The sequence below is a fragment of the Sinocyclocheilus anshuiensis genome, unplaced genomic scaffold (genome assembly GCF_001515605.1).
Source record: "Sinocyclocheilus anshuiensis isolate Anshui unplaced genomic scaffold, SAMN03320099.WGS_v1.1 scaffold626, whole genome shotgun sequence".
NCBI classification, from domain to species: Eukaryota; Metazoa; Chordata; class Actinopteri; order Cypriniformes; family Cyprinidae; genus Sinocyclocheilus; species Sinocyclocheilus anshuiensis.
This window is the reverse complement of record NW_015544167.1, coordinates 576,391-588,284: the sequence shown is the minus strand read 5'-3', so window position 1 is coordinate 588,284 and position 11,894 is coordinate 576,391. Positions and strand designations below refer to the sequence as shown.

At 37.1% G+C, this 11,894-nt stretch overlaps 1 protein-coding gene across 1 annotated transcript in view; it reads left to right on the top strand.

Moving 5' to 3' along the window:
• The window catches only part of LOC107695918 (anoctamin-5), a 44,260-nt gene that overhangs the window by 7,700 nt on the left and 24,666 nt on the right, over nucleotides 1–11,894 (top strand). The window contains exons 4-5 of the mRNA XM_016496030.1: nucleotides 1,113–1,154; nucleotides 8,534–8,641. Coding sequence (XP_016351516.1) covers nucleotides 1,113–1,154; nucleotides 8,534–8,641 — 150 coding nt within the window. The remainder of the gene's footprint in view (nucleotides 1–1,112; nucleotides 1,155–8,533; nucleotides 8,642–11,894) is intronic.

Sequence of the window (11,894 nt, the reverse complement as noted above, 5' to 3'; positions counted from 1 at the left end):
TTTTCCCGTCGTTAAACTAGCAAAAGTGGATTCGGACACGCCCTGAGTGCACCTGCGCCATGCGCTTTAGATCATGTGTTTAGATCGTTAAAATAGGGCCCTAAGTCACTAAACGTTGCATTTACCTCAGCAAAGTTGTCCACTGTTCACAGTTAATTCATTAGCTATAAAACAACACTAAAGAGGAGCTTTTTAACTTATAATTACACTCTAAAAATGCTGGGTTGTTTCAACCCAACTTTGGGTCAAATATGGACTAAACCAACTTTTGGGTTAAAAATTTAATTAAAAAATTTTACCCAACAGCTGGCTTAGTCCATATTTGAAACAACCCAGCTTCTCTGTGTAGTTAACAGCATCAGTTAGAAGCGATTTCAAATTTTCCTTTCTCTTTGGAGTGTTACAAGCTCTTGGTGCATAAAGAAGATCTGTAAAGTTGCAAAGACTAAAGTCTCAAATCCAAAGAGATATTCTTTATAAACATTAAGAGTCGTTGCGCTGTGGATCGCCGGATCGGCTTTCTCCGTGGACGAAGCGGAGTCCAGCCTGGGGTCGCCACATGTGGTTGCTGCAAGCCCTCCGGACACTCCTTCGCCGAATCCGCCGGCTGCCACTCACTCAAGGCTGCCGATACACAAAATAATGTTCTTTTTAGCAGCATCATATGACCCCTTTAAGAAAATCAAACTATCGCTATCGGCAGAGAAATTCAGTATCAGTGCAACTCTAATTAACATTATGTTTTTCTCTACTCACACGACGAGAGTGTTTGTATGTCCTGTTATTTTAGATGCTCATAGCAATGGGCATTCACTCACTTCTGCTTTTGTTGATGACTTGTTGATGACTCAAACTTTGAGTAATATCACTATATTGCTGCTGATAACATGCTTATCAGATTTTTTTTTTGTTTTTTTTATATAGAGTTCACCTGGCTTCATTATTACAATAACGCATTCTGAAATAAATTAGTAACAGATGAATATCAAATGGACTTTCGCCCGGATGGTTTGTGTAGTGTGAGCGGATGTCATAGACCTGTCATTGACAGTTGTGTGCTTTGTGTGTATACCAGTGTCTTTATCCTCACAACATGCTCGATTCATCCACAGATCTGGAGAAAGAGAGCTTTATTTCTGAAGTACCGCTCCAGGGTACGCCACGGTAAAGAGGGCTGAACTGTGTCCATGTGTGTGCTTGCTTGGACTGAGCATCTTGCATATAATCATATTAGATTTTATTATGCTATTGTATTGTATTGGGAAACATGAAATGCATGGCAACATGATCGGCTTCTGTAATGTGACTTAACGAGTGTGTCAAACTGAATATTATGTGGGAAATTAATGAAATAAAGGTGACTAGGGTGGGACCTAATTTTATCCATCTGTATGTATTGGGTCGGTCGTGTTTGCTACGTGGTGTTTACTATTGCTGTTGCTAATACTTTATTTTAGGATTAGAGGCTTGTTTAAATAAATAGCCATAAGTATTAAACTTCAGGATGTAACTCATCCTGCACCATTCGTGCTACAGGCATGAATGAATGAAGTCATGTGGCTTTTTGAGGAGAAGTGTGCTATAATTTTAGTAAAATTAAAGCTTTTTAAGAAAATATTTAGAAAATCTAAAAAAATACACATTTTAAATCCACAATTTTATCCCAAAGTTCGGTCAGGCTAGCCTAATAAAGTTTTCTGAACAAACAGTTTCATGTTAAAGAATGTCCATTATTCACTCAAAAAAAAGGTACAAAAGCTGTCACTGGGGCAGTACTTTTCAAAAGGCACACCTTTGTACCTAAAGAGCCCATATTGGTACCTTAATATTGGTACCTTTTGTACCTTTTTTTCTGAGAGTGTTGAAAACAGTTTAGAGAGCTTAAATTGATTTATTTTACCTTGATTTTTGAAACTTCCTTAACATTAAAGATTATTAGCCACATGAGAAACAGTCTTTAAATAAAGACTACATTTCCTTCCCTGTATGATAAAATGTCTGTGGACATAAAAGCATCATCATGTTCATTAGCTGTGTTTTTTATAGAGTCTGAGTCTCTAATTGTGTCATGTTACATAATTATATATTTGTGTTGGAGATGCAGTTTTCTATAGCTGAAGGCTGTGCAGCTCATTCAGTCCCAGCCCGATTTACTTAACCACACATATACTTACTCTATATGTCAGCGCAGGAGTGTATGGTTATTATTGCCTGCTTTTTTTAACCACATGTTCATATGCATCATCTCCAACTTGTAATTACAGGAAATGAAAGAGGGAGAGACCTGTAGTGAAAGAACAGCAGCTGCTCTGCCAGGTCAAACAGACTCCTGCTCACAGTAGAGAGACAGCAGGATGTTAATTTAGAAGATGTTTGCACAGAAGAGTATTTCTATGTGTGCCAGTGAGATCTGTTTACAAAGGGATCAGGCTACATCACTTTTAAAGGGACAGTTCACCCAAACAATACATTTCGGCCATCATTCATTTACACCACAGCAGGAAGATATTATAGTACATATAGTGAACAACATGATGTGAGTGAGTAAATGATGCCAGAAGTTGGACAAAAAGATATTGGAAACGTATGAGATAGATGTGAGAAAGACCGAGTGAATCAGATTCAGGCCTTATTATTTACATGCTGCTGTGACTCTTTGATGCTGAGGTTTAGTGCTTTTGAAAATGTCACGATCTGTAAATGAATTTTTCGTTTGACATGCAAATGACAGTAGAGATAGCATCGATGTGGAAAATTGTATTGCTCAGCTCATTGTGTTCATAGCTCAGCTTAATAGGTTTGTTCACCTACATTTGACTGTTCTGTCCATTTTACTGACTTACTTAATCAATTATGTCAAATGGATTTACATTTAGTATATCATAGCCTTGAAGGTGGTCTCTTTAGCCCAGCACAATAGTAACCACAAAACAATGCATTATATTGCTCAAAAGACCTTAGCAACCACATAGCAACCACACTTGCAATAACATAACAAGGTGCTAAGAAACATCCATAGCTCCTTTGTAACCACACAAAAACTCCACGACAATCACCTTTCAATGCGTAACAGGAACATACTGTGGCTAAAAACATGCTAAAAAAAAAAGACCTTAGCAGCCACCTGACAACACAAAACACATAGCAACACCCCGGTAACTACCTGCAGTCCCCTACCAATGTCCTAGAGCATCCCAGCAACCACATAACAACACCCTAGTAACCACCCAGAGCATCATAGTAAACACAAAACAATGTATTAAAACACTCAAATGACCTTATGCTGCGTTCAAGTCCTCCTGGGACGTTCGCACTTATGAGTTGACAAGTCGTAATTACGACGTCAGGTGCGTTCAAGTCAGTTTAGTCGGCACAAGATGGCGGTGTACCTTCTTTTAATAAATTACAAGAAAATACAACAGGGTCTGTTAACTCTGCTTATAGAAAATGAAGAGCAAAGAATTCGCATCAGGTGTGTTTTGCGTTTTTAATATTTTTTTAGACCAGGATCCCAGTATAAATGAATTTTAGCATCAACAAATGCTAAAATACAGAGATTAAAAAAAGCTGTTAGCTAAATGCAACATGCAACATGGCAAATCAAAAGATTTTTCACCTATAGGAACAAAAATTATAGCATTTTTTTTACTTGGATTTCATTAACTAGCTGTGTAACAAGAACATGACCAATTTAAGTTTTTAGGACAACTAAACTATCAGTTTAAACAAAAATTTGTTGCATCCATCGATTCCGCCATGGTTGTCATTGACACGCCCCCAACTCGGAAACTCGGGGCTTAAAGAAAATTTCGAGTTTCCCACTCGTAATAACGACTTTGTGGTGGCGTTCATGTGCGTTCAACTCGTAAATACGATCTATCCGACATGACTTGAACGCACCATTAGCAACCACATAGCAACACCCTAACAACAACTTGCATCCACACAGAAGACAAAGCATGTGTATTCATATAGCACATTTCCTACACACACACTTTTTGATACCCAAACTTAAATAGTTGTAATTCTTAAATGATTTGGAACACAGATCTAAAATTGGTGATCTTTTAAAGAAGACAATCAGTGAATTATTGCTGAAGTGAAAGCATTTAAAAAAAAAGTATAAAAAGTATTAGAAGTTTAAATTTACTGTAAAGAAAATGTACTGTACGAAACATTTTATTTTATGTAACTAATTAAATATTGCTATAAAACATGCTATAAAAGCAAAGCCATATGGCTAACTAAGTTATGTTCCAAATTTAAAGTTGATATCACAAAAATTGAGGTTCCTGTGAGAATTGTTTTATGCATTTTCCTGTCACGAATTTATACATTTATAACAGTACTACTTCAGTCACAAACTAGTCACTAAATATGGAACCCTGAGGACCTATGCAACAGTGTTTTGTCAAGATTAGAAAAAGTGTTTTGATTATAAAATATTGTAGTAAATTTTCTAATATGAGAGTTGACACCGCCCACTATGGGGAGGAGCTCGGTAAAAGGTTTTAAATGTCCATTTCCATGGTAATGCAGTGTCTGATTTCAGAACAGTTTTCACAGGATGAATTTTGAGTGATATCTAATTTAGGATGATTACTAAAATATGTGATGGCGAAAAAGGCAATAAAAAATAGCTAGCGAGACACTGACAGTTAACAGGTTAAAGAAAAAGATAAGAACACAAAAGTCAAGATTAAAATCATTTAAGAGCATAAAAATTAATAAGAAAGGAAACAAAATTAAGTTTATAGAAATCTGTATTAAAAGGAAAAATAAGGCTGGAAAGAACAGAATTTGAAATAAAATAATACATTGCAATCAGCAAAGCACAATACAGTGTCACCAAACAATACCCTAGCAACTCCATAGCAACGGGCTAAAAAAAAATCTCAGGAACTGCAAAGTTGCAATAGCAACCCATAACACTCCAGCACCGCTCCTGTTTCCTTCAGAACGTGTTCAAATCTAGTTTGACATTGTGATTACATACGGCGTCCGCCCTGCTGCCACGATGATGATGTCATCTCTGTGAGCCCCCTGCTCTCTGTCTCTCTGTCTCTCTTGTTCCGCTCTGTTAAGGACTGGTCGTGTGTGTATCTTAAACGGGTCATATGATGCTATTTTAAAGATCATTAGTCTTTGCAACTTTACAGATCTTCTTTATGCACCAAGAGCTTGTAACACTTCAAAGAGAAAGGAAAACTTGAAATCGCATCATATGACCCCTTTAAAGGAGGGCTGCTCTGCAGAGCGTGTGTGTGTGTGTGTGTTTATGTGTCCGATTAGCTGGGCTGTTGTAAGAAGGGAGGTGGTCTCCATCTCCGGAGACTCCCAGAATCTTGAATGATGCAGCACTTGATAGATAGATTTGAGGTAAAGTCTTTCTTTTTTCTCCATTTCTCTCTTTTCCTTCCATCTCCCGTCTGCTGTTTGTGTAATAACGGAGGAAGATCTCTGGGGAATTTAATACTCAGGGGTCCTGACATTACTATGGATGGCTAACGGTAATTGCGTTTACTAATGGATGTTGGTGTGTATTCCTTAGTCGTGTTCTCTAGTAGGGAAGCGTCAGCTGTAGGCTGCTGGTAATCATCTGGAGGTTTTGTTTGTAGAAACAGCCTAAGAAAATCAGCGGTGTTTGCCGGTTAAACCTCAGAGAAATGTTGTTTGGCTTGGTCACATCTCTGGAAGTGGCCGTGAGAGAATGTAGAGGTGTTTTACGTCCTGGGCTAGCTTTGTGTTCAGCGGCTGCATTTGTTTGTGTTATGCGTTGTATGTAAGTTATTTTTAGTTGCTGGAGAACAGCTGCAGACTGGCAGGCCTGGTGAGGTATTTTCCTGGCTCTGAGTGAATCCTGCAGTTGTTTAGCTTTGGCCAGTGTCATTGGGGTGAATATGCCTCTCAGGGCTGATCTGAGGTCAGTGCTGTCATGCAACTATTAAACAGTAAACTGTGATTAAAATACGGTTTAACAAAGATGTTCAAGACACTTGCCTGGTGTTGAAGACGTGTGTATCTCTGAAGAGGCCTTTGTATTTGTTTGGATTGAGAGACAGTCAGACTGTCCTGAACAGCAGGTGGGAGCAAACACACTGCTGTATAATCTGATCTGTAGGAGAGGAAGAGAGTTACGGGGCTGCCATTTCAGGCTAATTCTACCTAAGTATTCAGTATTACATTTAAGATTATATTTTTAATTTTTGCCACTAGTATTATGGAGAGAAAGAGGGGGATGGGGTTGGAAAGAACCAACAGCTGGGATTCGAACTCGGGTTGCGCACAACTGAGCTGGGTGGCGAGGTTTAGTGAAAGTGTGTACAGATTTGCCGTAGTTTACGGACAAAACTGTCCCTGGAAGTTCACAAAAACATGATAAAACTTCTATAACTTCAATAAATGTTTTCTATGGGAAAAATAAATTCAATGAAAAATAAATAAATACTGAAATAATAAATGTTGGGTTTGGGTTACCGTTAAAGGTTTGGGTTTTTGGGTTCACCCAAAAATGAAAATTGTGTCATTATTTACTCACCCTCAAGTTGTTCTTTCTACTGTTGAACATGAGCGATATTTTCAAGAATGGGGGTAACCAAACACCTTCTGGTCCCAATTGACTTCCAAAGTATTTTCATGGGACCGGCAACTGTTTGTTACCCATACAACTATGAAAAAAGTTTTCACCTCCAGGCTCTTAATGCATGGTTTTTCCTTCTGGAGCATCAGTGACTGTTTGAACTTTTTGTAATAGATTCCCTCAGTTGTCCTCAGTGTGACAAATGGATCTCAAAATCATACAGTCATTGTTGGAAAGGGTCCAAATATATAAAAGATTCCGGAACACCAAAGAATTTGTGGGACTAGAAGGATTTTTCTGTAGAACAGCGGGCAGTTTAACTGTTCAGGACAAACACGGGACTCATGAACAACTATCAAAAAAATCTAAATAAATAAATAAATAAATAGATAAATAAATAAAATAAAAACTGCTGTGGATCATCCAGATAACAACACAGTATTAAGAATCAAGTGTATGTAAACTTTTGAACGGGGTCATATTTATAAATTCAGCTATATTTTCTCTTGTGGACTAAATGTAAACGTCTTTTATGTGAAATATCTTCACTACTAAAATACAAATTAACATGCATTTTGTATGATATAAAAGATTCCGGAACACCAAAGAATTTGTGGGACTAGAAGGATTTTTCTGTAGAACAGCGGGCAGTTTAACTGTTCAGGAAAAACACGGGACTCATGAACAACTATCAAAAAAATAAAAATAAATAAATAAATAGATAAATAAATAAAATAAAAACTGCTGTGGATCGTCCAGATAACAACACAGTATTAAGAATCAAGTGTATGTAAACTTTTGAACGGGGTCATATTTATAAATTCAGCTATATTTTCTCTTGTGGACTAAATGTAAACGTCTTTTATGTGAAATATCTTCACTACTAAAATACAAATTAACATGCATTTTGTATGATCCCTCTTATTTTGGTAAAATAATTAACATTTTGCAGATACTGTAAAGTGTATGTAAAATTATAACTACAACTGTAGATTGTCCATATTTGCATTTATTCTACTGTAAGACTTTTTGACATTTTTAAATATATTTTGGTATATGAGGGTTGAAACTAAATATATTTTCTATTAAAAAAAAAAAAAGATTTAATTGAGCTTCACAGATTACAACATATATTCAGCGTATATTTAAAATATATTTTGGACACAAAAATATATATATATATTATCCGTGGATGTAGACACTAATACAGTTATCGTTATATATATATAATCATATATTATCATTCTTGGTGTCAACAAGCTTAGTAAATGCATGACCTCTGTTGAACATTAAAAGTTCTTCAGACACAAATGCATCATCATTTGAGTAAAGGTGCGGTCACATTAGTGAGATTTGACAGGTAAAAATATGTCCATGCATGAAGCACAGCTCATAAAGAAGTCACGCGAAATTACGTGACCAACTTAAACCTGGTGCAAAATCTGCAAATCTTTCCACTCAAGATTCCCAATTTGATAAGAATTCTATTGAAATGACTGGATTTCGCCCACAAAAATTTGCTGAACATCGTTAAATGTGACTGCATCGAGTCTGGCTTTTATAGCATGCAGCTTATGCTGATGTATTTGTTCAGGTTTTATACACGCATGAAGCCTGTGTGTGTGTGTGTGTGTGTGTGTGGCAGGATGCTTGTATTGTTTTTGTGGGAGTTAGACAACAGACTGTTATGAACTGGTTTGAAATGTTGAAACTGCAGTAAGACTGTCATGTTTAATAATGAATAAGCCTTCATTACATATAGACAATATCACAGTGTCTGAACAAGCACCCAGTTCTGTTTCATTAAGATGATGTTTTTTTATACGGTATCTTCATATCATGCATGGATTAGCTTTATTACCATTTCAAGGGTTTCAAGAGTTAGAAAACATTATGAAGCTTCAGTACTTCACATAAAAGCTCGACTTTGTTAAAATAAATGTTTGTGTGCAGGTAGATAAGCAGCAGCAGAGCAAGGACTCCGTGTACTTCAGAGATGGCGTACGGAGGATAGATTTCATTCTGTCTTACATCGACGACAAGGATGGAGAAAAGAAACAGGTGTGTCATCCACCCAGTTATGTTTTATAGTTGATAACAATTTCTGTTTTACAGGTTTATATTCATATGATAACTTTTGGCATCCTTCTGTGAGTTGTGAGATAATTAGGGAAAAATATTATGATTTGCCTAAACAAATTACTAACTCGTAAACTAATACCCATCCTACAAAACATTTTTTCCTAACCCTTAGAAAAGGTAATTAGCATTGAGTCAGAGCCGCTTATGTAAGAACTTGCTGTGTGGTTTAATCTCTCTATAGATCTGTTAAAGGTTTATCCGATTGTGCATCCCTTCACACTGCTGATAACACTAGCTGTCATAAAACTGAAGGCATCCTAGATAAATTTCCCAATCGTAAATTTTCCACAACGTTAAAAGTTGTTGCATGAGTTAGTTTCACCTCTTTAGGTGACAGTGCTGAGTTCTGTATATCTTTGCTTTGATCAGTTTACATCATTTACATCAGATTACAAAGAGAAAAAGTTCAGTGTTTGTCATACAGTTTATTTAAAGCATACATTATGTTGCTCATAATGTTTGCCAAAGCCAAATTTTACTTGTAAGTGTTAGTTTTGGACTAACGCTTACAAGTTTGGCATTTATGGAAAATTAAAATATATTTAAATGTCATGTCTATTAAAACCTGAATGCCATCTATTTAAATCTATTTGTAATTTCACATTGTAATGATGATGTTGCAATTAAGTACATTTAAAATATCTAAACTTTAAATGTAATATCCAATAGGACTGCAGATACAATTACAATCAAGTTTTTCACGCGCGGCGGTTAGAAAGCGAGCCTAAAGCGAAGCACGCGAATAGGAAATGAATTGCAGAGAGCAGCGTGCTCTTCCCCCAAACTCTCCAAATAATACTCATGAGAGTCCTCTTCAGAGATGGGCCGTGAGGGAGGCACGCATCTCTTTGCAGATTCACTCGACATGATTAATAAACTAACTTTCACTTTCAACTTATTATTTTTTTCTCGTGGTTGATACTGCTTTCAGCAGTGTAGCACACACACACACACACACACACACACACACACACACACACACACACACAAAGCGGTCTCTGAAGACAAAGAAACCTGGATATGTGACAGTTTCATGTCTATTTATAACCTCTCAGGTGCACGCATTCCAGTGACGTCACCGACCGAGGTAATTTAAGCCAATTCTTGGCGTGTTTGACACACATGCTTCACAACCAGTCGAACAAAGAATGTTCTCATTAGTGTTAATGAAATGCAACATCGAGTGTAGCTTTTGATAGGAACTAGAGATTACGGTTTTTAAAGTTTTAAATATGGATATTTTCTTACACAAACACTTTGCTTTGCTTCACTTCAGATTGCATTTAGTGAGTGAGTGAAGTGAAGTCTGTCAAGTATGGTGACCCATACTCGGAATTTGTGCTCTGCATTTAAAGGTGACATATTATGCCCCTTTTTGCAATATGTAATATAAGTCTCTGGTGTCCCCAGAATGTGTCTGTGAAGTTTCAGCTCAAAATACTCCACAGATCATTTATTATATAATTTTGAAAATGCCTATTTTGAGTGGAAGCAGAAACACGCTGTTTTTCGGGACTGTACAAATGAATTTTATGTGTTAAATGCAAACGAGCTGCTGCTCCCCGCCCCCTTTTCCAGAATATCTGCTAAAAACATCTCACCAAGGGAGCGAAATCAGACCCACTCGTTTTCTCAGACGCTTGCAGAAAAAGGCTTCCCAAAACAAAGTTACTGGGTTAATCTTTTTCACGTTTCCTTGGTTGGTAGATGCCTGATTATAGCACTTAAAACCTGGAAAAGTAAGATTTTCATGATATGTCCCCTTTAACCCATCCAAGTGCATACACACACACACACACACACACAGTAGTGAACACACACCCGGAGCATTAACCCCTCGGAGCCGTGTGGAGCACTTTTTATGATGGATGGATGCACTTTATTTTGCTTCAAAATCTCGACCCCCATTCACTGCCATTATAAAGCTCGAAAGAGCCATGACAATTTTTTATATAACTCTGAATGTATTTGTCTGAAACAAGAAAGTCATGCGCCTAGGGTGAGTAAATCATGGTGTAATTTTCATTTTTGGGTGAACTAACCCACTTTTACACATAATGTTTAATGCACATGCAGGATTTAATGCAATCGGGAATCACAATTGCTGAAAAAATATGTATCACATGATTAAAAGTTGTATTGTGATTCTTGTGCACAGCCAACTGGAACACAAACAAACAAAACAGCAAAGTTTAAGTCAAAGGGTGAAAATAAAAGAAGGCTTAGTACAGCCTGATAAAACCTTTGACTCTGGCCACTGGACGGGCACTGTACCCCCGGCAGCCCCCAAACTCTGCCTATGCTGATAACCCTTGTGTACTGACTGTGTGTGTGTGTGTCAGAGGTGAGAGTCTGTGTGTACTTCCACATTCTTGTTACTCATAAAGTATGTGCTTTACCAGGCCTTCACAGTTCACACACATGCAGCTTTACAGTCTGTCATTTCATGAATAGTTACCAGAAACCCTTCTTGTCCTACGTACGGTGTGTACTGCACCAGAAGCACAAATCGGCGATTGTCAGATGTGTTATTGAACTTTCATGCAGGATTAGGGATGTTCATATGAATCATTTAACCGTTAACCGCAAGTAAGAATTTTGACCGATTAATACTATCAGTTAAACAGTTTAAAAGGTTTCGCCACCCACCCCCCACAAGTATTTTTTTTTAAGTTAACTGCATGAATATTGCTACACATTTAACATCTACTGTACATCTATAATGTCTATATTAAATGTGCGCACTTTCAAGTGTTTGTGCGGAATGTGGAAGCTGAAAAGGGGTGCGCTTATACTGCATGACAGTTAACATAGAGGCACCGGCGCGATCACAATCCGTAATTTTTGGTCATACAGACAAGATTAATTACATCGTTCGAATCTGTTAAGGGTCTACATTTGTTTGTGTACACTCACAATAACAACTAAACGTTGTGCGCTATAAAATAATGGAATCAAACAGGATACTATTTCTGCCGTCTCTGTTCCTGTGAACTTGAGTGTGTCAAAAATGAACCGAAACTCCGTTGCCTCACAGACATGAGAAATATATCTATAGAACGCGAAATGTTTTAAAGTGGTCATATGACGTTGCTAAAAATAACATTATTTTGTGTGTTTGGTGTAATGAAATGTGTTTATGTGGTTTAAGGTTAAAAAAACACATAATTTC